General features: G+C 43.4%; 1 protein-coding gene across 1 annotated transcript in view; it reads left to right on the forward strand.

Moving 5' to 3' along the window:
• SH3RF3 (SH3 domain containing ring finger 3) overlaps nt 1–27,760 on the forward strand; it is a 237,272-nt gene that overhangs the window by 202,923 nt on the left and 6,589 nt on the right. The window contains exon 9 of the mRNA XM_031605134.2: nt 22,242–22,579. Coding sequence (XP_031460994.2) covers nt 22,242–22,579 — 338 coding nt within the window. The remainder of the gene's footprint in view (nt 1–22,241; nt 22,580–27,760) is intronic.

The following is a 27,760-nucleotide window of genomic DNA, read 5'->3' on the forward strand; positions in this document are numbered from 1 at the left end:
GCAGCAACACAGTGGGCATTGCTAAAGATCATTACAGTACCTGGGAAGTACTGGAGAGAAGTGATGTTAAATCTGCCGTCTCTGACTGTATAGAGTGGTACAGAACTGTGCTCAACTGTGTTGACCAATTTGTTCCTGAATCTCCTCCGTGTCATTTCACTTTCATTTAAGGAAGGTCTGAACTAAAAATGCTTCCTTTCCCTTTATAAATAGTGACTGATGTTTGGCCTGTTAAATTGTGCTCCTACTCTCTGCATAATCCAAATCAAACCCAAATATCTCTTTGAAGCTGTTGAGAGCCTGGATAGTGCCAGACTAAAAGCCATGTTGCTATTCAAAAAGGAATCTGTGAATCAGAACTGGAGCCATATCTGGAACCACACTCAATATTTCCAAAGTGGAGGCCGGTTGAGCAAGTTTGGGGGAAACAGGTAATAGCCATGACACTCAGAAGGAATATCTGGAAAGAGAGGTAATACATGTTATTGCTACACCTGTTAGGAAAAAAAACAGACAAGGTTCAGAGGTGAAAAACAGAAGCAGGAACATAACTAGCAAACTGCCAGATAAGGAAAGACTGGAAGCAATTTGTCTGAATTTAGTTTCATTATAATAATCAGTCAGGTACTTCAAGATGAAAGGAACAGAGGGGATGTTAGAAAGAGGAGTTATAATAAGGTCTTCAGCTCCACTGAACACGGGGTGGAAGAAATGCACAGGTAATTATCTCCTGAGAAAATGAGATTAGCAAGCAGTGTCTGAGGTAAATTGCAACATGCCATAAAATCACTGTTGTTGGATTCAGTGGTTTTTGGGATCCAGTCATTTTTTGAATTTTAATCCTGACTTCTGTCTTTGCAGTTTCTTTTGTAGGATTTTATGGAGAGTGAGGGCTGAGCAATCAGAGGCAGAATGGCTCTTTTGAGAATCATTCTCCTGTTGTTAACCGAGTTTTTCATTTACACACACATTTTCAGTGCAAGTTCACTGTAGTACAGAGGGAGTTCGTGTAGTATGTAGGAAGAAGTGCATGTTCTGGGATGGCCATGCTGAGAATCCACTGGATGTCATGGTTCTGTTGTAGAAGGTGTTTTCTGTGAGGACTGTAGAGACAGTTTTTTGCATTTGTCACTCTAGCACTGTCAAAAATATTGATCCTTGGGAAGTTTTCTTCAGGTGACAAGATTAGAAAGGTTGGCTGATTCCTTGAGGCCAGGCTGAGAGACTGGGAAGACGTAACTTAAGATATGATTTTCTACTAGTTTATGTTTTATGAGTTCCTGCCTAGATTCTATGCAGTGTTACCAAATATGACATCAAGGGGCAGCTGTTTAAAGGGTCTGTATATGCTACTTGGGTAGCTTGTTCCAGAACAGGATTGCTTTTATCTTGGGAACATCCTTGAGTGTACTGCTGAGGTACTCACTGCTAATGCTTTCCTCTGTGCAAATATTTTATATACCAGTGATATTTCACTGGTTCCTCTTGGTGTGCAGCAGTCAGACGCAGCACATTTTAGAATTTCTCTAAAATCAGGAGACTGTGACTCCGATTTTTACTCTTCTTTCCTTGTGATCTAAAGACAAGTGACAGAAACAATCCCAAGAATTATGGTTTTCAGTTCAGTAGAATGTTTTGCTTGCTCATCTTCTACTGAAAAAAAAAAAAAAAAAATTAAAAATCCTTAGGTCTATTTTTTGATGATTCTTTTTTTCCACTTCAGCTTATATTTTGAAAGCCTTCATCAGAAGTTTCAAACTTGCAGGTAAAAGTTGGCACCTGCTTTCACTATTTATAATAATGTCTGACTGTCACTCTTGTGCTGACTTAAATGGGAGATAAACAAGAGGCAAAACATGGCCTTCACGCCAATCTGCACTTGTCAGTGTGCACTTATCCCAGGAGGATGTGGAACCAGCCTCCTGCCCCGTTAGAGAGCAGTTTCAAAGCTGCTGGTGGTAACTGAGGTAAGACTGAGCAATAGATAGTGCTTAAGTCCACTGTGCAACCATGCTGTAAAATCAAAGCTGTTTCGGGGCTGTATGGACTCGGTACAAAGCAACAGAAAAGGCAGCTCATGCAGAGGTAGAGCACACACCACAGGAAAAACAAGCAGGGACTGAATACAGACATGGGAGCGTGGCAGAAGTCAAGGAGGTAACATGCTCAGGGCAGCACAGAGAGAGAAGGGCATTAGCAGAAGTGGGGAGATGCAGCCAGGCAGTGGAGAAGGGATGCCAGTACAATCCTCTGTGACAAGGGCATGAAAGAGATAGAACAGAATGAAAATGGGGAACAGGTTGTTTGGTCTAGGGCTGTGGGTGGTGTTGAGAGCCCACTGAGCTCCAGCTTTGTCATTTGCTCATAATGTCTGCTTGTGCAACCGTCTGAAACTCAGATAAATACCATTCAAATTCCTGAATTTTTGGAACATCCAAAATTAAGGGACGGAGATTTCAGCTGTGGAATGGAAGCAAAACCCCATATTTGTGTGAGTCTTTTTAAAATTGAGAGTCCTGCTTTTTCAGTCATGTCAAGCACTGTGCAAGTTCAGCTTATGGCTGGGAGCTTGTAATTACAGCATGACTACTGCTCTGACCTCAGCCAGTTTTTGCTGTAATAGTTTCTGCGGTACATAATCTGAGCCGATACTTAATACCTCAGATAAAACCACTTGTTTGAATGAATTAATGCATTTCTCATTAAATGTGCTCCTCATTACGTTAATCAAATCAAGCAAATGATGCTGGGTGGTTAGACCACTGTAATTAAACTTTCTTTAAAATCCACTCGTTTGGCTTTTGATGAGGATTTTGATTAAGCTCTTCCAAAATGTCTGGCCTGGTATCTGCTTAAGAGGGAAATAAGATCTTGCTCTAGTGAGCAAGTTATTAATTCATCACTGTGCTGCACCAACTCCTTACTGTTTTACCTAGCTGGAGTGTAAAGAAATGTTTGAAAATTGGCAACATAAAATTAAATGTTTCTTATAACTATGCTGAGATAAAATCTATTTGCAGTTTTAAAACTAGTAACTTTGCAGTTTTAAAACTAATAACTTTGTTCCTGGAATATAAAGAGGGGCTGGATAAGGAAGTCACAGCAAACTGGAAGGCACATTGCGCTGCTGTCTACTGATGTTACAACAGCAAGAAACCCATCTTCAGAAAATGACTGAATACACAACAAGAGTTTTGCATGTGAAGACTGAACCAGTAAACATCTGTCCTCTCATTGTTGTCACTCACATTCTCAAATATTGGTTCTGCTCAAAATAGCTGCAATCCTCAAATGGTACAGTCAGCTTGGCCTGATCCCGATGTAAGGAATACATTATAAAGCAATACAAGCCAAGGCTTCCACTTTTCTAAGCTTTCTTCCCCATCAGAAATAGGCTGACTTCATCCAGACTGCTTATCAAGAACAGTCCTGGTACATGGCATGGCCCACACTCTGCCCCTGCGCTGTCCTAGGAGAAAGCCAAACCCACAGAGATTAGTGGTTGTGGATCAGAGTTTGATCCTAAACCCTGGCCTTGTTTTATGTGCCAGTATGGACATGAGCAGAGAGAATCCCCTCTCTGCTGCTCCTCCTTTCTGCCAGTGCTTTCCTCTGCCTTCCCTGGTTTGCAGCCTCGAGCCCACTCTTAGTAGCCCACCCTGACTTTACATAGTGCTGCAGACTAGTTCAGAGGCCCTTCAAAATATTGGTTTTGTAAACTCTGAGATGCTCTTCGACTTTACTTCACATTAAAGCTGTGTGGCTAATCTGTCCTTTGGTAAAACTAAAAGTGCCTGAAGGAAGTGATTCTACATGGTAGTGCACCTTCAGTTTTCATTTACTCTTAGTGTCTGTATTGTGACTTCTTCTCATATTAACGTGTCCCTGAGTGAGGAGTTTGTTATCACTTCTCATCTATGAGAGAAATTGAATTCCTTATCCGGAAAATGGAAGATCAGTCTCAGAAGTAGAGTGCTGAACAGTTGCAAGGACTGTGTGGATAGAAAATGACATGACAAAAATAGTGGTCACCCTGGGACGAATAAAGGCAGCTAGGGACGGAGTTGATGGAAGTAGATTTTTCAAATACAAAGTCAATATGACTGACCCTGAAGTTTTGGAAGAGAAATTTCATCTTCCTAGTAGATATGAAATCATTTAATATTTTTCACTTTGTAGCCACTTCACCTAAGAGAGCCCCTTAAGTTGTACGAATATGAAATGGAATAACAGCCAAGTGACTAAATGAAAGCAGAGTGGGACATTAAAATGAACAAATTGCACAGGAGCAGGAGAGTCTGGTTTGAATTTCTACAGTAAGTATATCAAAATGTAGAAAGCATCAGGAAGAAGCAGCATTGAAATAACGATGTAAAAATTTTCCTGGAAATGACAATAAGTTCTGTGAAGCCAATTAGCTTGGATAGTCTGTAAGACATCTGAGTTGATCCCGGCCACCACCACCACCATTTCACTGATCATTTTCAGAATCACATTTGACATTTCTGTTGCACATGTGTTCCAGTTCATTCTTCAGGAGGAGTTCTTTAATCTGGGATATTTCAGCCCATTTCTCTGAAGACTTTTGCGTAGAATACGTGCTGTTAATCCATTTCCTTTCAACAAAGGAGAGGGGGATGCATTCATCACCACTGCACTGCTGCTTCCCATGCTCCAGAAGGCAGATCTTGGCTCTGTGACCAGCAAGTGATTCACCAGAAGCTTGGCCAGAGAGTGGAAATCTCTTTTTCTGGTCATGTGAATTCAGGCCACAGAGTTCTGCTCTAGGGCAGGAGAGCTCATGCTTAACATCTCTCCAGCACCTTCTCCCTCATCATTAGAGTTCAATTTGAAAGGACAAAAGCCTGGCAACTCACTGATAAATATTTTAAGACTGGCAGATAACCCAGCCAAAAGCACGAGTCTCAGCTGTCAAAACATAGGAAACTTCTGCTTTACAATAAAACAGATTTCTGTTATTTCTGACTGGCTAGGATTCTTTTGCTTAGATCAAGGGCAATAAGCCATTGATCAAAATTTCTTTTTCTTCTTCGCATTTTTGATGTTAGGAAATGCTTTCAAACTCCCCACAGATATTTCAAGTGTTGGCTTTGCTGCCAAGCAGGCTCTGAGAGCTCTTCCTCTTCCCTCCCCTCTCTCCCCTCTGCTTATCTTCCTTGTAGCACTGTCGCAGGATTTCTGAAGTGGCTGCAGTGGATTTCTCTTACACTGTTTCAAGTGGCTCTGTGCTGTACTCCGCAGCCATAAGGGGAAGCAGAGCCAGGGGAGGCGAGGATGGAGAGTGCTTTAGTGTCAAGAGGAAATTCGCTTTATCTCCTAAATGGAAGCGAAACTGCTTGCATGCCAAGATGTAGCATTGTGCTGGCACTTGGAGAAGCCTAATTTTACAACACATAAGACCTATAGGTTTTTACTAAATCCTTAGTGCTGTTGGAAAAAAGTAGGACTGACAAAAGGAAGAGCATGTAAGGGAGCGCTGGAGACAGAAGGCTGCAGGCATGTGTGCGTATCTGCATGCAGGCATTGTGGTGCTGGCATTTCCCTGGCATTCCCATGCCAGCAGAGGAAATGGCACAGTCCTGGCTCACTGGATCTGGCCGTGCTGGGGGAGCAGGCGACAGGCATCCCCTTGGGTTAGCCAGGTGAAATTTAAGCCCTTTAAATTGTGGTACTGATGAAAGACATTGATACATTCTGGCTGCTAAGGCATTGTCAGGGCCATCCAGTGAGAACATAGAGGCAGTCCTGCTCCCCCACCCTCCATTTTTCCCCTTTTAATTTCCTTCTCTCTGCCTCAAGATACAGCACCCTGCAGGTGGGCTCCCCTCCTAATGTCAACTCCCACACACAGGTTAAAAAACAGAGTGCAAATACTGTGCTTGACACCACCCCATCGCTCCCAATGAGGATTAAACAGTTCCAGCAGAAAGCCATGCTAGAAAGTTGATGCAACACGGTGCAAGTCTGCAAGCAACTTGCAACGCATCAGAGTTGGTGGCATCTCAGAGACTCAGGTCCCATTTTCTTTCCCCAGTTGTTTTTCAGCTATGAATTTACAAGCCAGCAAGTCTTAAGCTGCCAAGAGGTAACAGAGATTGTTCACTGAAATACAAATATCCCAAGCACTAATTGTTTTATGGTACAAAGTTCAAACTTTGCTGGGAAAACTGAACATAATCAGCTTTTCAGTGTCTGTGTTTGTCTTTTTTTGTCACAGAGGTACTTGTATTTTTCTTTGCTTTGCTCTATAGCTACCCAACAGATAGGTTAAAATATCTAGGATCAACACAGAAATACTTCAACTGACTCTGTTAGAATAATTATATAAAGAAATGAAATTGCTGTTTCTGTCCAACATCAGCACTATAGAAACAGCACTTTGTAGCAGACAGCAGATACCTGCAGCATGTTTCTGTTTTTGTCACTTGAGGGCATAACCAAGCTGTAGCAGAGGGGCATTTTTCTTATTTTCTGCATTTTTGTTTATTTTGCATTGTGCAGTAGCAGCAGAAAGATTCACCAGTCCTCAGCTTTTATTTTGCCAAGTGATAAAGCCATTTTAAAGTCAATCTGTTGGGTTTGGGGTTTTTTTTTTTGTTGTTTTTTTTTATGGGTTTTTTTTGGTTGATCTTGTTGTGTGTTTTTCCTGGCCTGAATCTCTCATGCATCAAGTAATTCCCTTCAGACCAAGTCAGGATGTAGAGTCAGTGCTTGTCCCTGATGGTCTACAGAAAAATACTGTTATTATGCCCTCCAGAGAAAAGATTGTCCTCAGGAATTCAGAAAACACACCATGCAGAAGTTTTTCAGAAGTTGTTTGATCTGCAGGCTGCCTGTAATCAGTGAATATTGGGTGTAAAGTGGTCGATCATTAAAAAATAATAATTATAAAGACAGAATTCGTTGTTTTACATTTTGTATGTATTTTATTTGATTCATGCTCACCGGTAGATGTCTTTAAGTTAAGACTACAGAAGTTGAAATATTAATTCACCTCAAACTGTACTCAGCACGCTAGCAGACCAGCATTGGGCTTCATCACCAGATGCCCCAGGGAGAGAAGTAATTTAATATGAGTCCACAGCCAACTTATTTTACAGTAAAGTAAATTTTCTGTACTGTGTTTTTTAATCCCTGTTCACAATCAGTTCAGAACTGGCATATTTAAAAATGGAACTCACCGGCTTTTTTTATGACTTCGGAGATCTCTATTCCCTCCCATACCACATTATGTTATTCTTCATATTATAAATTTTGAGACAGGAGAGGGTGAGGTCAGGCAGGCAGAGCTTATCAACAGGACGCTGCCTGCTGTGGGAAGGGAAACTCATAACCCAGGCTTTGATCAGGACATAAAAGACAAAACTGATTTTCCAACTTCTTAATTTTTTTCTGGACAGGTTTTATGTTTAATCCAGATACTTCTGCTTGCCATGTTTAGATGCAGTTTCTCTTCTTCCAGCCTAACCGAGCGCAGTTCCTACCCTTTGTTCACACGTACTGCTCTCTCGGTCTCTGAGAGGTCTACTTTCTGCTCTCCCCTGGACAGTGTGCAGCTTGCTGGGGTCTGAAAGAGTGGTGCTACAGAGTGGAGTTCAGCTGAGACTTTGTTAGCAGTGACTAGAATCAAGTAAGAACTTTCCATAGCTGAGACATAAAGTGCTTGTTAATGTGTATCCAGGTGCCATTTGCCTTTTTCACAACAGCATCTTGACTCTCCTCTTGTTCATGATTCAGTGAAACTCCCAGGTCCCCTTTCTGCAGAGCTGCTGGCTTACTGGTCAGTCCTCGTTTTGCATCTGTGCATTTGATTTACCCCTCCAGGCAGTTGCATATCATGTTTGTCTTTCCAGATTTCACCATGATGTTTTAAAACCATTTCTCCATTTTAGGAAAATTGTTCCGAATTCTTCTCATTTGTTCTCTCAACTGCTTGCAGACTTAACTCAGTGCCTACTGCAGGTTTCAGAAGTGTGGCTCTGGCTCATTTGCCATGTAATTAACAAAAAGATTGAACAGCACTGGGCCTAAGACAAGCCTCGTTGGCACCTGTTTGAAATGTTCTCCCATTTGACAGCAATTCATTACCTGGAATACTGCAAAGCAACTGACAGCAGCTGGTTGTCTGTCTGCAGTTTGACTTCTTGTACATATGCTGCTGAGTTGAAATAGAGAGAGCACGAGCCTGGAAGGGATCCCTCAAACACACACATTGCTGTCCTAGCAGGAGGAAGCTGAAAGGACAAACCCATAGAAGATACTCATCATATTGTCTGCTTAACTGCAGGAAGACTGTCAGATACATCAATAGTAATCATAAGTACAGGGGCTTGACTAGAACTCATGATTACTTTAACTAATGGGCTACTAATTCTCTTATCTTTACAGGCAGAGACATTGCAATCAGTTGTGGTCAAACTGAGGACAGGATGATTCTAAATCAATGTTTACCCACATTGTTTTGCTAAAATGAAAATAAGAAAGGCTGTCACTCTTTAGGCAACATCATTTGATCAATCACTGTGGTCAAGGGAAATCTTCTAGCACTTACATTTGACTTGTGTAAGGGGTTTTTCAGCTTCATCTGTGAAACAGACTATTATGACAAAGCTGTCATTTCTGCTCCAGCTCAGCCGTGATTTTATCTTTAGATAGTTTCTATCATTTTCAGGTATGAGGTCTATGTCACCAGCGCCTTCACAGAGGCTTTTTAAGCTTCTGTTTTAAAATTGCCCAATTTTTGCTGGTAGTTGGTAGGATTTCAGGTCACACTGTCCTCTATCAGGCAACTAGTTGGTAGAGCAGAGAGGAATGTGCTGTGTGCACTGTTGCTGGCTATTTGTGCACTGGTCACATGTAAGAACACTGAGCAGACGTCATTGCCTCATTGCCTAGCAGTTTAACTCAATTGTATTTAATTACATGGTCATACCTGTAGGTCATGTGTCGTGGAAGAAAAACTGGGTAAAACAGACAAAGGAAAGGAAGATAGGATGGATGGTAGAATGAAACAGAAGAAACTTTTAGCACAAAAAGAGAAAAAGGCCATCATGCTGTGGACTCCCCCTCCCTACTTGTATCCTGGTTGTTCTGTTTGGTTTACAGCAGTCGGGGGTTTTTTCACTGATGATCCTTCTTGCTCTGAAGAAAGGAGAATATTATTCTTCCCAAGTCCTGACTTTGGCATAAAGATATTGCTTTTTTTTTTTTTTTTTAGCAAATTGTCTTTGGTGGCTCCATTTTTATTTTTTAAGTAGCAAAAAGGCAAAACTGGGAAGAAAGGTGAAGCCTGATTGTTGCCGAAGAGAGGATGCTGCTGTAACAAGTTCTGCCTGGTCTTAAGCAGCTTTTAGCAAGCTTTTTACTACCACAGAGCTTTAGTAGTAATTACAACCCAAGCGTTGTGACATTTGGAAAGCTACGGTGCCTTGGTTGCTTCATCAAAGAAATTGTCGTTTACATGCCTAGGCATCCTTCTGACACTGGCAGCCACTTTTTAATCCTTTAAAATTATTCTGGGTTTCTGTCTTAAGGGCATTGACTTGAAGAATGTTCATGAGGGCAGGAGAAAGGAGGGGCAAGACTTGATTTTTTTCTGTATGAAATGCACTAAGAATAGTGCTTTTTGGATGCTCCATTATGGTGCTGTGGGAGCTGCCAAAACTGAAGGGCAAATTTTCAAGAGGGAGAAATGTTCATGTTCACAGCTTTGATTGTGTCCAAAACCCCTTCTATAATGTCACATCACCTGGAGCCATCAGGGCCCTCTCCTTCCTACCCCTCACCCAAGCATTGCAAAGGCTAGCATTAATTTTCAGAAATACATTGCCTAAGCAGTAGGAGCTTCTGCATTTGTAGCCTCTGGGCCAGAGTCCACGTGGCTGTGATACGTTCTATCAGTCTCAGCTGTCTCCTCAATCTCTAGATAAATGCATCTTTTATGAACCGGTGAATTGTTTGTAGGAATTATTTCACTGTAATGTACTTCAGTGTCTGGTACATACAAATCCTGCCAATTTTTTATTGTCCACAGGCAACCCTTTTTCCCTTCTGTGGGGAATTGATTTTGTGAGAAAAATATACCTGCTGAGATGCCTGAATTTTCCACAAGCAATCTTCCCTCTGAGTGCCAACCACCCCAAAACTATTTAGCTTGTTGGAAGTGCTGAAATTACAGCCTGAGGTGGCACGGCTGCTGCAACAATATCAACCAAGTGGGAATAGACTCATCAGTGACAAGGGACAAGATGACCTCCACTAATCCAAACCTTTTACCCACGTTTCTGCTTTCCATAAGAATACAAATCTCACTTGTCTCTTATTTGATAAGATTACAGAGCAAGACAGTGTGTGATCATAACTGCTTGTTTCTGAAATGAAATCCATTCTTTGTGAATGGGGACAGCCAGAACTAAGTATGAGTAAGATTGGAGTATGTCAAAGCACATCCTGAATTCTGTCACTGATTCTCTTTCATTCAGGTTTTTGGTGAGTGAGCTTCCTCTGGCTTTCTGCAAAATGTGAGTGATGCTCCTGGTCTTCTCCAAAACCAATAAATCTTTTTCACTTCCTTACAAGAGACAAGGAGTAGCAAACTAACCTGTCAGTCTAAATCATCAGATTTAAAAACACTAATTCTATGCAGTCTACCATTTACTGTGTTTTTACATCTTTTTCTCATTTCAGAGTCCTGTGTTGTCAGTGAAGCTGTGATAGATTTTCCTCTAGCATGAATAAATGAGCCTGATTTTTCAGAAAAGTGCTCGTACTCGGTCCATTTGTCCAATTCTCTAGAAACTACAGTTAATTTTCCAGAGTGTCCTAAATCATTCATTCATACCTGGTTTATACATTAAAATAAAATTCAAAAGATTCGTAATTTGCTGGGCTTCAGTTTAGGGTAGATCTTCAAGACTCGGTCTGGCATCATGTAGGAGAACTCTGTGCTGACTCCAGGTAAGCCTTGGTATGCACAATGGCAGTGTGACCCCAGATTAGGAAGCAAGGTGTGCTCCTGGAAGCAGTAGGGCATCATCAGCCCCATTGCCAGCACTTTGGTGGCTTCTTGATGCAGGGTGAGCTCTGCAGCTCTTGGTCTGTGCTGTGTTGCTCAGCAGAGATGGAGCTGAGAAATCACAGAATCACAGAATCACAGAATCACAGAATCACTAAGGTTGGAAAAGACCTATAAGATCATCCAGTCCAACCATCCACCTGTCACCAATGGTTCTCATTAAACCATATCCCTCAGCACAACATCCAAACGTTCTTTGAACACCTCCAGGGTCGGTGACTCCACCACCTCCCTGGGCAGCCCATTCCAGTGCCTGACCACCCTTTCAGAGAAGTAGTATTTCCTAATATCCAGCCTGAATCTTCCCTGGCGAAGCTTGAAACCATTCCCTCTAGTCCTATCACCAGTTACACGAGAGAAGAGGCCGACCCCCAGCTCGCTACAACCTCCCTTCAGGTAGTTATAGAGAGCAATAAGGTCTCCCCTGAGCCTCCTCTTCTCCAGACTGAACAATCCCAGCTCCCTCAGCCGCTCCTCATAAGGCCTGTGCTCCAGACCCCTCACCAGCTTTGTTGCCCTTCTCTGAACACGCTCCAGGGCCTCAATGTCTTTCTTGCAGTGAGGGGCCCAGAACTGGACACAATACTCAAGGTGCGGCCTCACCAGAGCTGAGTACAGGGGAACAATTACTTCCCTACTCCTGCTGGTCACACTGCTTTTGATACAAGCCAGAATGCCATTGGCCTTCTTGGCCACCCGGGCACACTGCTGGCTCATGTTTAGCCGAGCGTCAACCAACACCCCCAGGTCCATTTCCTCTACACAGTCTTCAAGCCATTCCACCCCAAGCCTGTAGCGTTGCTTGGGGTTGCTGTGGCCAAAGTGTAGGACCCGGCATTTGGTCTTATTAAACCTCATCCCATTGGCTTCAGCCCAGCTCTCCAGCCTGTCCAGATCTCTCTGTAGGGCCTCGCTACCCCCAGGCAGATCGACACTTCCAGCCAACTTGGTGTCATCTGCAAACTTACTGAGGGTGCACTCAATGCCCTCATCCAGGTCATCAATAAAAATATTGAAAAGGACAGGCCCCAGCACCGACCCCTGGGGAACACCACTCGTGACCGGTCGCCAGCTGGATTTAGCTCCATTGACCACCACTCTCTGGGCTCGACCCTCCAGCCAGTTCCTTACCCAGCCAAGAGTGTACCTGTCCAAGCCACGGGCTGCCAGCTTCTGCAGGAGAATACTGTGGGAGACAGTGTCAAAGGCCTTGCTGAAGTCTAGGTAGACTACATCAACAGCCTTTCCCTCATCCACCAGGCGGGTCACTAGATCATAGAAGGAGATCAGGTTGGTCAAGCAGGACCTACCCTTCGTGAACCCATGCTGGCTAGACCTGATGCTCCAGTTGTCCCGCACTTGCCGCGTGATCTCCCTCAAGACAATCTGCTCCATAACCTTCCCTGGCACCGAGGTCAGGCTAACAGGCCTGTAGTTCCCCGGGTCCTCCTTACAGCCCTTCTTGTAGATGGGAGTCACATTGGCAAGCCTCCAGTCTTCTGGTACCTCACCAGTCAACAAGGAGCGCTGATAGATGATGGAAAGCGGCTCGGCTATCACCTCCGCCAGTTCCCTCAGCACTCTCGGGTGAATCTCATCCGGCCCCATGGACTTGTGACAGTCCAGTTGGAGTAGAAGGTCTCTGACCGTTTCCTTCTGAATCATGGGTGGTTTAGTCTGGTCTCCAGCCGAGACCACCTGGTCGAAAAGTGGAATATCCTGAGGATAACTGGTCTGACCTTTAAAGACAGACGTAAAGAAGGCATTCAGGACCTCTGCCTTTTCTTTATCCTCAGTAGTCACATTCCCGGCTTCATCCAGTAAAGAATGGAGATTCTCCTTAGTCCTCCTCTTACTGTTGATATATTTGTAAAAGGATTTCTTGTTTCTTTTTATTCCAGTGGCCAGGTCGAGCTCGAGCTGGGCTTTCGCCTTTCTGATTTTCTCCCTGCATATCTTAACAACTTCTCTGTATTCTTTCTGAGTTGCCCGTCCCTTCTTCCACAGGAGGTAGATTCTCTTTTTCTCCCGGAGCTTCAAGAATAGTTGCTTATTCATCCACGCCGGTCTCCTTCCCCGCCGGCTCATTTTGCAGCTCAGGGGGACAGCCCGCTCCTGCGCCTGTAAGACTACCTTCTTGAAGAGCAACCAGTTGTCTTGGACCCCTTTACCCTCTAAGACTGAATCCCAGGGGACTCCCCCTACTAGTCTTCTAAACAGTTCAAAGTCCGCCCTCCGGAAGTCCAAGGTAACAGTTTTGCTGTTCTTCCTCCTGGCTCCACCAAGAATCGAGAACTCTACCATCTCATGGTCACTCTGTCCAAGACAGCCCCCAACCTCCACATCTTCCACCAGACCTTCTCTGTTTGTGAACAGCAGGTCTAGCGGGGCAGCTCCTCTCGTAGGCTCTCTCACCAGCTGCATCAGAAAGTTATCCTCTATACACTCCAGAAACCTCCTAGACTGCTTCTTCTGCGCTGCGTTGAATTCCCAGCATATGTCAGGGAAGTTGAAGTCCCCCATGAGGACAAGGGCTGGCGACCTCGCAGCTTCTGCCAGCTGCTCATAGAACACCTCATCTGTCTCCTCATCCTGGTTCGGCGGTCTATAGCAGACACCCACCAATACATCTGCCTTGTCAGCCCTTCCCCTGATCTTTACCCATAGGGATTCAACCTTATCATCCCCAGCCACAAGCTCAGTAACATCAAAACACTCCCTAACATACAGAGCCACACCACCACCCCTTCTTTCTTGCCTATCCTTCCTGAAGAGCTTGTAGCCATCCATTGCAGCACTCCAGTCATGGGAGCAGTCCCACCATGTTTCCGTAATGGCGACTAGGTCATAGTTTGCCTGCCGCACCATGGCTTCCAACTCTTCTTGTTTGTTGCCCATGCTGCGTGCATTGGTGTAGATGCACTTCAGCCGAGCCCCTCGCCTCATCCCTAATCCCATTGCCGCTCCCCCAGGCTCATCTCTAGCAGGCCTGGTTTTATCCCCTACCCCCTTCATATCTAGTTTAAAGCCCTCTCTACAAGTCCTGCCAGCTCTTGGGCAAGGATCCGTTTCCCCCTTCGAGACAGGTGAGACCCATCAGCAGACCCCAGGCCAGGAGCCGAGTAGACCGCCCCATGATCAAAGAACCCAAAATTCTTACTTTTGCACCATCCTTTCAGCCATGTGTTTATAAGGTGTGTTCTTCTGGTCATCTCAGCGTCCTTCCCTGCCACTGTAGGAATACAGGCAAATACTACCTGTACGCCTGTTCCTTCAACTAACCTCCCCAGTCTCCTGAAGTCATTTTTCATAGTTCTCAGGCTTCCGTCAGTGACCTCATCACTGCCAGCCTGGACTATCAATAAGGGATAATAATCGGAGTTGCGAATCAAACTAGGAAGTTTCCTGGAAATATCCCTGACTCGGGCCCCAGGGAGGCAGCACACTTCCCTGCGGGTGGGGGCAGGCCGACATATTGGGCCTTCTGTTCCTTCTAGAAGGGAGTCTCCTATGACTATTACCCTCCTTTCTTTTCTGGAGGAGGCAGTCATTAAGCGTGGAGCTGGATGCCTCTTCTTGGGAACACTTGGAGGCAGTTCTCTTCTGCAGTTGCAGAAAGTACTCTGGGGTTGCACTTCCCAAGCTTTTGTGTCTCTTCCTTGGCTGACACTGCATCCTGCTGGCTGCCTTTTGCACCCTCTCAGTCACCTGCAGCTGATGAAGTTTCTAAAAATCTGAGTTTCCGAAGCTGGGACAGTATAGGGAAGGACTCATTCCTGGCTTTGTCCTGTTTCCTATGCTCTTGCCCAAATAGCTTTGTTTCTTTATTGTAGCAATCGTCATCACTGATTTTATAATCCCTTTGTAGCAAGGTGGGGGCACCCTGTACATGCTCCAAGTACTGTTTCATCTCCCTCTTTAGACTTCCTGAAGCAGAGGTTGGATCCATACCATTATTTTAACAGCCTTTACTAGATCTGTTCTCCATTAATTTATCTAATCCCCTTTGAACCCGATCTTACTTTTGGCTTCCACAGTCCTGTGTGCAGTAATTCTGTACTTAATTATGTGTTGTGTGAAAAAGTGCTTCCTATTTTTTTTTTTTTTTTTGAGCCGTATGCCTGATAATCTCATTACACTTCTTCTAATTCCTGCATTGTGAGAAACAACCAATCTGTTCCCAAGTCATCTCCAATGGGCTAGGTTTTCCTTCTAGAAATACAAGATGAGGGACCTTTGTGAGACTGAGCATGAACTAACAGTTGTGTTGGATTGTTGAGTGGGAAAAAGAAATGAATACCAAAAATGTGCAAAAATATCATGTCTACTCCCTTGTTTTGAGCTCCCAGAGAGGTTGCTCACACTTGAAGGGAAGAGATGGACTAAACTCAGGATTAAAACACATCCATCTGAGTTTGCGGTTACTTCCAGACATACTGGCTGCTTGTAAATAAGTGTAAATGTTGCCATGGACTTGGCTAGGACCATAGTTTCATCACTTTCTTTGGTGTTATCATATTTCACTTTATCAGCACACAATTTTGAGTAACTTTATCAAGTTCTTGGGTAGTTTTCAGTCCCCTGGTGCTCTCTCTCGGTGTTTTCCACTAAAAAAAAATCACAAACTGTAATCAGGGCATGGAATAAGTTGCATATCTTAAAACTTTCCATCCTTTTCATAACCATCAACTATTCCCTATGTTAACAGATGAGGAAAAGCAATGAAATTAAGAAATAATAATAATCCATCAGCTTCTCTCTCCATCAATCACAGAAAAAAAAAGGCAATATCAGTTCAGCAAATGAGCTGTCTCTCATTCACCATAAATAGTTCTAAATTACTGGTAGTTTTGCCTTCTGCCTGTTAAAAATGCAGTAGAGCCCAGGAAGCCCACTGATAGCTGAGTCTCTCTGCTTCCACTCCTGCTTTTTTTTCCCTGAAAATTAGTCTTTAACTTTGCTCCAGTGTTTAAAAGATCTAACATTCCATACAGCTTGAATATTCAAATATATTTTTAGATTCCCCCTGTATCTCTTTTAGTACTCTGTAGAGCCTTGCATCCACCTCAGTTCAACAAAAGCACATGATGAAGTGCCTGTGTGTTTTTCTGTACTGATCTGAACTTATTTATTTTTGCAGTTTGGTTTCTGAAACATATGAAATGCACTGTGAGGCCTTACTTATCAACACTTAAAAATACCTACAGGGCAGGAGTCAAGTGGATGGGACCAGGCTCTTTTCAGTGGTGCCCAGTGCCAGAACAAGAGGCAATGGGCACAAATTGGAATACAGGAAGTTTCATATGAACATGAGGAAAAACTTATTCACTGTGAGGCTGAAGAGCACTGGAACAGGCTGCCCAGAGAGGTTGTGAAGTCTGCTTCTTTGGAGATATTCAAAACCCACCTGGTTGCTTTCATCTGCAAGCTGCTGTAGGGAATGTGCTTTAGCAAAGAGGGTTGGACTTGATCTCCAGAGATCCCCTCCAACGCCAACAACTCTGTGATTCTGTGATTAATGACTTTAATACTAGTTAGATATTTTACAAGTCAATGACCATAAGTCTAATGTAATTGTGCATATGCAAATCTACATATGTTACTGGAATTGCTGGAATTTAAAAACTAATGATATAATGAGTTCTTTTTGTTCCTCAGTGTGTTTATATACTGAGAGTATAATAGACTTCTGGCCAGAGTTAGTTGTCTCCATTAAAAACTATATATTTTACAGACACACAGATTGCTGTGAAAGTAATGCCTCCTATTTATTTCCATGGAAACTACAACAGATACAAAGAGCACAATAACACTATTTAGTAGAGCACATTCTCAGCTACAAAACACTATTTTTCAACAGTCACTACCAGTAGCTGTGCCTTTTTGCCAGTGTTGAACAAGAGCCTGCATGCCATGCTTTTAAAAATCTGCACCAGTAGAGGTGACCCACTGCTTCACAGCTGCTATGATAACTTCACTGCTAGGAAAAAGTTGCCCATGCAGTCCAATTTTCACTGTGCTGACATCCACCGTTTGGTTTCCATAAACGTTCAGCAAAAGTTGACAAATGTCAGTGGGTGCCATTTTCTCTGCATAGAGGAATTCAGTAACACACCTTTGCTTCATCTGCACTTCCACATCAGATGCCATTGTGTCAGAGTGCTCCTCTGTTTCCATCTGCTGCACAGCAACAAAGTGTTATAGAATATTGGTGGGAAAGTTCAGCCTCTGCTGCCATGCCACCAACATCTGCCTCTGATGTCATGGGCCAACATAATAAAACAGGAGCTGTTACTTTCAGAAGAGTCCTCATATTTCCACATAATATACTATACAAAACTAGTCCTTAAAAGCAGCAATGCTTGTGTAGTAATTGCTGAACAGTAATTACTTAAGAGTAATTACTTAGAAGTAATTACTGTTGTCTTGTTCAGCATATCACTTATGCCTCATCAGAAATGATGACAAACTACAAATGGTAAATCCACATCCAAAGACTTCACAAACACAAGGTTTTCATTTGAGGTGGTGCCAGTTTGGTGTTTAAATAATTATCAAACCCAAATAGCTTTCTCCTTAAACTACATAGTTCAAAGTACTCCCTACCCTTTTAATCCAAGCATCAATCACCAGTAACCGAATTAGACTCAGAGTAAAAACATACTACTCTCCAGACACTAACTTAAATTTACCGTAACAAGTACTGGCCAAGTTAAACAAGCAGGGAAAGTGGTGGTCGGGGGGTACTGACTGATTGGTGAGTTCCTCATTTGTTCTTCAGTGCTCAGGACAGCATTTAAGCAGTTTTGTTTCTTTTTTCTTTATTTTTAAATGAAACCTTCTTTCTCCCTCTGGCTCTGTTATCTCTTGATGTAGCTGGTGTTGCATGAGAAATTGCCTCTTTTCAATGGCTGGAAGCAGATTTTCTATCAGCTGCAGTAAGGTCTCCTAATTTATTTAATAAGCCTAGATAGGTATGAAATGGAGTATTAGGAGCTGCTGATGAAAAAAAAACCAAACACCTGAAACAGAATTTTCTGTTTATTAGGGTGGTTTGGGAAAAAAAAAAAAAAAAGAAGAAGAAGAAGAAAGAAAATATCTGTATTAATAACACCAGTTTGTATAATTGGTGTTTGGATTATGGCATGATTATTACTTTGCAGATATAGGACTCTGTTATCACTCAGTCATCAACGAAGTAGCTGCATTCTGTGCTCATCTCATCTCTGAAGCTGAAAGAAGAGCTGGTTATTATCTTCAAGTGGGGTTATTAATGAGGGGAAAAATCATCCCCAATTACTGTGAAGCAAAATATTTCAACATTTACATATCTGAGACTTTAATTTTGATCTAGTCTTTCATGGTTTCTTAAGCTCAGACTGTATTCATTTTTCAAAATGTTCCCACAGCAAAATATCAAGGGGAACTTGCACCTATCTAAGTGATGGCTTCCCAGATGTATGCTTCAGGGTCACAGAAGTGTTGCCTATCCTTCGTTTGTTGCCAGAGACTGATTGCCCCTGAGATTCCTTCATGCTACACCATAGGAACAGTCTCGAGCTTAGACTTTGTCAGGGAAGTAAGAAATTCTGACCTATATATACTGTGTTCACAGTCTTTTTTTTTTTTTTCCTTAACTAGAAACAGCCTGGGATTCATTTCATTCTTTCTCTTTTTTTTAAAGAAGGTATTGATCCTTACAAAATTAATGGCTTGGAAGTTTTGACTGTGAACCTCCTAGAATAAAACCTGCACAACACAAAGGTGATGATTTAAATTCAGTTGGACATGTGGGCAGTAGCCAGGAGATGGGAGAAATGCCGTTAGGACTGTGAACCCATCCATCAACAGAGATGCAAAGGTCTGACCTTGGTGGGTTCAGGAGGCAGGGACGTCAAACACAGTTTGCAGTCAATTGGAAACGTAGCTACCAGACAATGAAAACTCAATAATTACGCAGCTGCTTTGGTAGATTACAGATTTCCTAGAAAGCGATAGAACAGCAGCCCATGAATGGAAAAGGGAAAGCATCTTTTTTGTTGTTCAGAAACATAATTCCTTACAGCCATCAGAAATGTCCTCTGTAAACTCTCTTTTCAAAACCCACGGCGTCTGAAACCAATCGGTGCGCATTTCTGTACAGCCCATTAGTGCTTGGTTGATTTACAGTGAAACTGCTGCAGAAAGGACTGTCTTGGACAGCCATATAAATATTAAATTAATTTCTTATGAAGGATGGTTGCTATTATACTGAATATTAAATGAATTCATAACACTTGGACACTTGGAATAAATCATTACTGCGATTGCATTTTAACATTTGGCTCCAAATTCCCTTTTTTTTTTTTTTTTTTTTGGCTGTTAAAGCCATGGAAAACGACTGGTTGCTCTCAAAGAAATGTGTGACTACACAGCTTTGGAGCACTGATGAATTCCCACAGCACAAGGAATCTTAACTCGGGACCATTTACAGATGAGAGGAGGCCTGATGGGTTTTAGGTTGAACTACTGATTGTAGAAAGTTCAAAACCAATGTGTTTCTCATGAGAGACATCACAGCAAATCATCAGCTCCCAGCAGTCCTTGGTTTGCTCTGAGCAGCATCAGCAGAGAGTCTGGCACTGCAGTACCAGAAGAAGCTGGGAACATCTGGCAGACTCAAAGGGAGGGAGAGCTGGATGCAATGTCTACACCCCAGGCACCCAAGGCATTCTGTATTTGTTCACCTCCAAATATCTCCCCCAAGGCCATAAGGGGACTTTTGTGTCTTTTGACTTGGCTTAGCAAATGAAGTACAACATCTCAACTCTTCAAAGGTCACAGATCTACGTCTCAAAAGTTGAGTAAGATGCACGGTTCACTACGAGGAGCCTAAAAATCAATTCTTTATTTTTCCCTTTTGTTAAAGTAGGACAAGGGGAACCTCAGTCAGTTCATTATAGCTCTCTGCTGTCTGAGGGACAGCAGCTTCAGTGCAGAAATTTATGTCAGGAGTAACCTTGTAGGGTGGGAGCTGTTCCTGTAAACAAAATTAGCTGACTGTCAGACTCGTCTGCTTCTTAATGCACAGATGGTTGTGAATGTGTGTATTTCCTTCTTTCCAAAGATTTTGGCTTCTGTGCTTTGGATGTCTAAGTCATCCAAGGTTTTTCAAATGAAAATTGCCCAAGGTATTTAAATTAGAAGCAAAAATTAGAAAAGCTGCTACCACATAGGAATATTAATTGTTCATTATACAGGGCTTTAGTTCGTGTAGTTAGTTTGCATGTGCAAAGCTGCCAATTAAAGAGACTCAAAGTGCTCACGGCTGCACAATAGCCATTTCTCCAGAGCCCCACAATGGCTATTGTGTTCTGTCACTGACCTTTAGACACCTTCAAATGCATATTGACACAGTATGCTGGGATCATTCGAGTTATTGTTTCAGCGAGCCACGGAGAAAGAAGAGGTTCTCAATTTTGTGAAGAGCTTTACAATTTGATTTAATGATGACAGCAGCAATATTTCTTAATCAGAAAGTGAAAAGAAATGCCGGAACGTTTTCTGGTTCTTCAAGTGAGTTCCATCAATCACAGAGGAGTTCTTCCTCCTGGTCAGGGAGAGGAGATGTTTCTCAGGGGCATTCAGTCTTTTCAGCTACACTCAGGGAAATGAAGTTGGTGGCTTTGACCAGTTGGTGCCATACGGCCCTCCCTTCACTCCCACAGATTGTGCCTGGGCGAACATCTTGGCAGGACGAGTCCTTTAATCTATAAAGTAACCCATAAGTGACGAAAGACCTTAATAGTTGGAATGGGTCCCAGGAGATTGGCACCTGGAAGCATGATTCAGACTTTGCTCTTCAAAAATCACTGGATATTGGTAGTAACAACCATGTTTTACTTTTGCATGTACAGGTCTTAACATCTGAGGTATTTCTGCTTTCTGACGAGTCCATGACAGGAAAGAGCGCAAGCAAGAACTTTCAGTAGCAGAGAGATTGCATTCTCTACATTTACAAGTAGATTTACTACTCTGAGTGTCTTCTAAAAGCTTATATTTATTTCACTGTAGTCCTCTTATTCTTTAAAGCTGCTTTGAGAAATGACTTCAACACTCAGCACATAAATGAACGTTGTTTTAAACCTCGCATGGGACATTTTGTCTACAAACAAATGAATTGCTGGCTTGTATTTCCAGAGAGCTTTCCTGCTCAAAGATAGAGAAATCATTCTGTTCCATCAGTACTGTGTTTGCTGGGCTTGTTTTTCCCTCTCTATATTTGTGTATGCTTCAGATGGACACATAGCAGAATTTCTCACACTCTAATAAAACATGCAAAGCCCATTGCATTTCTTCAGTAAAAGAGGCTGAGCTTTATTTTCACATTAATTGAAAGAGTACTTTTATTTTGTTTGCTTTACTCTGCATCAGAAACCACAGCAGAACTTTGAAACTACACGTGCACTGACATTGTGACTGCCACGTGTGAACGCTGCAGTCTGTATTCAACCATAAGGCAACACTTGCACCTTAACATTAGAGGAGAGGTGACCTACCTCTGGGATGAAGATGTGGGTAGGAGCAGTGTGATGTAGGATGAGGAGAGAAGCAAGGCCTGGAAAGAAGTATAAAAACACTGTTTCATGCCTCCTCCTCCCTGCATTAAGTCTGTATCAAGCAGTAAAATGGCAAGCAGCAAATGAGGCAGCCAGGATGAGCGGTTCTCTTGCTATCCCACCAGTCTTTTTTCAGCATAATACCTGCTGTGTTACTTTGGGGGAGTTTCTCTATTAGAGAACAGGAGTCCCTGGAAGAGAGAGAGCAGCAGTCTGGTTGTCTACTTCTCTGCATGGAAGGTTTGTACCTTTGCTGTTCCACCAACTGCAGTATTTCTTTCAAGAGGCCCATGATCACTGCTTGGGTGGATTCAAAAATAGAGTTTGTCTATAACAGGTCCTTATTCTGCTGAATAAGTCCAGAACTTCTGGATGGGGAGGGATTTTTGTAGGATGTTTATTAGTAAATGCTCAGGTTTTACCTGAATCTGCCCCTATGTGAGGCAGCCTGGGGAAGTTTCCTGCCACACAGTGAGATTTTCCAAAAGGAGAACAAAGGGACGAGGGATGTCTGCTCGCTGCCCACATTTCCTTTTGTTGCTTTGCAGAAGGAGAAGAAGAGCGGGCTGCTGAAGCTTCTAGCAGGAGCATCAACAAAAAAGAAGTCGCGTTCACCACCATCCGTGTCTCCCACACACGACCCACAGGCGGCCATCGAAGGAGTCCTCCAAGGGGCAGTGGGACCAGAGCTCTCCTCTCTCTCCAGCCACGGCAGGGCAGGCTCATGCCCTATTGAGAGCGAAATGCAAGGAGCAATGGGGCTGGAGCCTCTGCACAGGAAAACAGGCTCCTTGGATTTGAATTTTTCCATCCCTTCTCCTGCCAGGCAGCCCCTCTCTTCCATGGCAGCTATTCGGCCAGAGCCCAAGCCTTTGCCTCGAGAAAGGTAAGCTGTGCATCTCCAGATGTCACTGCATCCTCAGAGAGCATTTGGAGGAGGGCTGCACAATTAATTTGCTCAAGGGTTGTTAAAGTTCTGCAGCTCCGTAGATTGACTGTGAGTGGCTGTGCCTATGCCCGTTGAAAACTTTCTGGCACATAATGCAGGTTTAATTTTTCATTCATTTAAAAATGTGTTTCTGGAGAGCAGCGCCTTGCCATGGTAGCCTTCATCCAAGCAGAGAGGACAGCGATGCTTTCTCAGGCCAAAGAGAGTAGATACTGTGGACAAATACCTCTTTGGGATCCCAGTGTTTTAATAAATTTATAAGGCTGTCACGTGGCAACTTTGGAACAGTAGCTGTGGAAACTTGAAAGAAACTGTTTTTATGTGGTTGTATGAAAGAGGTAAATGAAATGCACAGGGCAAGTCAGCCTGGCCCTGAATCTAGTCAGTGTTACGGAGCAGATGATGCAGGGCATACGAAGGGCTACCACAGGACAGCCCAGACCTTACGTGGTGTTCTACAGCATTCAGCTTGGCATTTGGCTGGGAAGGTGACAATGACAATGGCACTGTAACAAACTTTTCTAAGGCATCAAGCCTGTGAACCGCAGAGTGCTATGCTTAGCAAACTGTACTCAGCTGACTAGCAGATAGTAAGAAGGTTGCAGGCTGATTCATTGTTTGGCACTGAATGTAACTCTAGATCAGGAGGCACTAGAAAAATGAGTTGGGCCATGGGCTTGCACTGTCCAACTTAAAGTTTCTGCTATTTGCAGGACTGAAGTGGGAGGTCAGTGATGAGGAGGGCAGACCCATTGGTACTGAGCTAATCCAACTCTTTCATAGAAGAACACAGAGTAACAGCATTTTTAATGAGAGCCAAATTCAAGGCAAATCGGAGTGGGTGCAGGGCAAACTAAGAACAATGGGAGATTTGAAACAATGTGCTTTTGGGGAGTGATACAAAGTGCTCTATCTCATCTGTTAAGGAACAGGCTTGGGAGCAACCTGTAAGAGATTGCAGAAGGGACAGGCTTGGGAATGTTTTTATTCTGGATTGGGAGTTCTGTCTAAAAGAGATTCTGTACTTTAAGCACAGATATTACACTGGAAGCAGAAATAAATGCAGACAGGTCCTTCAGCATTGTAATGAAGGCAGTGAGAGTAGAGTATCACAGTAGTCTCTTGTCTTTAAAATCCATGAAAAACCAATTTAGTGAAAAGAGTGAAAAACCAATCCCTATTTAGGCACACTTAATTTGGTCTACATCAGTTTAGATTAACGCTATAAGAAAAGCTAAATCAATACAAACCAGATTTAGCACCGGTGTAACTACATCAGTGGAATGCTGCACCTTTAGTTAAACACAGCCATGAAAAGAAACCAGTAAGAGCATTCCCTGGCGCCTTGGAGCTGGCTGTCGAGGTGCTGCTTTCCAAGCTTTGATGTGGAAGAGTCTGGACACATTGTTTAATATGCCAGGGCTGGTCCCATATCCTACACATTTCTCATTTCATCTCAGGGGGGTCCTGACAGTGAAACATTCAACTAATGACAATTTTAAGCAGCTGCAGTGAAACAGAATAGAACCAGAGGGACACTCTCAGCCTTGCTGGAATGAGGAGAGAATAGATTTAGACCGCTACAACTGTGCAAATACTTCCAACTGCAATATATGGTGGTGAGGAACTTCCTCTCATTTTCAGCATTTTGATTCTCGAGTCTTAAATCTGAAAATAAGCTATAATTGAAGTAACCCTAATTATACACAGCAGGCAAGATTCTCTAATTGATTTATGAATTAACTTCCATATCATTGGTGTATCTGCATTCCTTAACTGATCATACGGGTTTTTTTGTGCCATAATGGGAAATATTAATTACCTTCATGCACTAGGAAGGATAATGCTTAGTCCTAGAATAATCTGAGCAGATACATTAAACACTTGTCGCTTAGAAATTCATCCCACATCCATCTGTGCTCATTAAGTCATCAAATTGCTCAGAAGTACCGAATTATTTAAAAAAAAAAAAAAGAAAACAACAAAAAAAAACAAATTACAGTTTTCAAATCACTTGTTCTCTTCACATCTGGCAGTGGAGGAACTTGCATTCAACATCACTCAGCTCCATATTTTACTTGTTTGCATTTTGGTGCATTTTATCTGCACAGTAGGAGCAATTCTCCGAGAAAGAAAAGGGAGGGAAAGGGAAAAAAATAAAATAAAAAATAATAAAAAAAAAGGTTAGATAAACAGATTCAGATGCTGGCTGAAATTTTAAAAAGCTGCAGAGCATTTCAGTGCACTTAGCTGTACTTGGCTTTCTATCTCCCAACGCCCATCTGTGCACACAGAGACAGAACGCTGGAAGGTTGGAAGAAGTAGCACATTCCTTAATATTTACAGCATTCAAAATGAGGCTCACACAGGCAGCAGAGCACCGCTACTTCTTACAAAGGGATTGGCTTGCATCTCTGGCCCTTGCCATGTCCAGGCTACTGATGGAAACCAAGCAGACGTACCTCAGGCCGCATCGCACAGGAGGTGTGTTACAAAGCCCTAATTGCTTGCAGCTTTAACAGGAGAATCGCCTGTCCCGCTGCCTGACAGCACAGCCCTTTGTGGGAGCGCAGCCTGTCAGAAAGGAAGGTGAACTGAGCTTCACCATCGTAGAAATGCTGCTAATTTTTATTCTGTTCATTTTTTGTACATGGAGAAAGCAAGGAAAGCAATACCGTATCTTACTCCATTTGATATTTCAAAACCTGGCTGCGGGTGGCTGCATCGGAAAGGAAAATGGTCCTATCTCCCCTGTCATTTACCTTTGACGTTTAACTGGTTTGCTGGGATGGCTGGTGCCCATCTCTGCCTTCTGAGTGTAGCTTCCCACAGTACATTTTTAAAACCACTTTCCTTCTGCTGCTCCCTGTTGTAAAGCATGCCACAGTCTGAGCAGCGGAGCGGAGAAATTTCCCAGGTGGTGTCCTTGTCACTTTGTGTTGCAGTGACTGACTGTCAAGTGAGTACCCCGTCATGCTGCATGTGCCCCACACACTCTTTGCCAGCAGCTGCTCCATCCAGCAGCTGCTTGTGCAAGAAACTGGACTGGTACAGCCGATCCCATGCAGGGATGCCATCAGGCAGCCACAGACTCACCCCCATCCCCCTGGACACCGGTGGCTCACGTGGAAGAGGGGTATGCCGTCTGCCTAGCAGCACCAAAAGCAAAACATTTGCCTTGCCACCCCCTTCAAGAAAATATGACTGTACGTTAAAGCAAAATGGGAGAGCTGAGTGTATGTGTGTGAGTCATGTTCCCCTCGCTGGCTGGCACCGTTCCCAGATGCAAACCTGAGTAAAACATGTCACGCGTTGTTGACTCTTTTATAGTAACTGGCACTAATTCTGCCATGTTATAGTCTGATAAAGCGGTTGTATCCAGACTTACTGTCACGACTGGCATATCTGCCTGGCGTTTATATGGTTTTCAGGGAGCCTTTGAACAAGTGGTAACCACAGCAGCACTGCAGAATTAGATAGGAGCAGTGAGTGTGACCTTTAAAATAGAGCCCTCCTCGTTTCCATCTATCCCTTCTACAAATCACTGCCACATTAGAAATTGAGCTCCCCATTCAAGGAAGCATTCAAGCATGTGCTTAACGCTCATTGACTTCAATTTTGTCATGCACGTATATCTTCTTTGCCAAAAGGGAAAGCAAAGGAAGGGCTTTTTTTCTTTCCTGGAAAGTGATACCAGAGAAATGACCCTAGGAGTATGTTCTGACTGAGCAGTGACATGTATGCACACGGTTAAGTGCTCCTATGTCTTGGGTGCTTGCCTCAAGGTTGAGAAACTGGGGTCAGCCATCTCGGAAATTGAGTCCTGCAGTGCTTCCAGCAGAGGGTGAAGGATCCAGCTGAGGTTTGTTCTTCTAAGTCTGCTGTTTCAGACAATGTAAAACAGAGCAGTGGAACAGGTTCTGGCTTGTAGTTTGCAGAGGTGCTTTGCAGGTCTCTGCAATGGGTCAGTGAAAGGATGGAGAAACAGAGCTCCAATGATAAGCAGGAGCAGTGGTTATCTGGGCTGGATGCTCGGTTGTCACAGATGAGCTATCCCCTTGCAAAACAGATGTCACATCCCAACACACCAGGGATCTGTTGGATTCTCAGCACTGAACTCCTGAAGCCTATTGTCATTTCAGTATTTTTACAAGCAGAAACCTGGAATAAAGCTTTCGAACTCAAGCACTGTAAATGGGTCCAGATTGGAGATTAGCTTTGCAGGCCTGATTTGCCTTGTTGCACCTCTATTTTTGCAGCCGCTGTAGGTCTGCCAGTCTAGTGGACACGCATATTCACTCAGGGAGAAGATATTCAGTATTTTGTTTCTTTTCCTCAGCTTTTAATTACTGGTGAGTTCTGATCAGTACCGTTCCATGTCTGTCTGTTCACAATGACAGCCTGCATGAGCAGTTTAGAGCAGGCAAGTGACTCCTACGCAGCTGAAGTGCATGAGATGAGGCTTACTCTGTGGAAAGTGTGGCACGAGGCCTCGCAGCTGGAGCAGTCAGACAATCCACGTGCCTCACACCTGTGCTTCTCAGCCAATTTCTCTAGGGTCGCTCACCAGACATCCCCCAGCCTTTGCAGAAGATGAGGTAGCTTCAGCAAGCTCGTATCTCTTCCATGTCAGAAGCTTGACTTGCATCCAGAGCAGGACATTGTGTGCACTAAATGAGGCAGGCATCCTGTGGGAAAAGTAATACGTGATCACGTAATGGAAGGCTCAATTGAAAGCAAGCAACATGAAGTCATGGGCAATCTTAGACTCTTATTTCTTCCTCTCAGATGTGTGGTTGTGAAATGTTCCTGCTCTTTTAAGGTGTCTTTATGCATCTACATGTCTGACATCTTGAGTCACTCTTGCTTTTTTAAAGGCAACAAAAGCAGAACCTCATCATGTAACGCAGAGGTGAAGAATTTTAGCTGCACCTTGCACACATCAGCGGTGATAGTGAAGGGAGAGCTGGATGGGACAGCTGACTGCAAGGACAAGTGCTGTAAGGACACAGCTAGGGGTTTCATTTCTTACTCAGCTCTCTGATCCCTTCCCTCACCTTCCCCATTCACCAGTGCCCAGGCAAACCAGTTACCCATCCCTGCTGGTACTGCTCCCAG

This window comes from Phasianus colchicus, chromosome 1, assembly GCF_987193195.1.
Source record: "Phasianus colchicus chromosome 1, bPhaCol1.hap1.1, whole genome shotgun sequence".
NCBI classification, from domain to species: Eukaryota; Metazoa; Chordata; class Aves; order Galliformes; family Phasianidae; genus Phasianus; species Phasianus colchicus.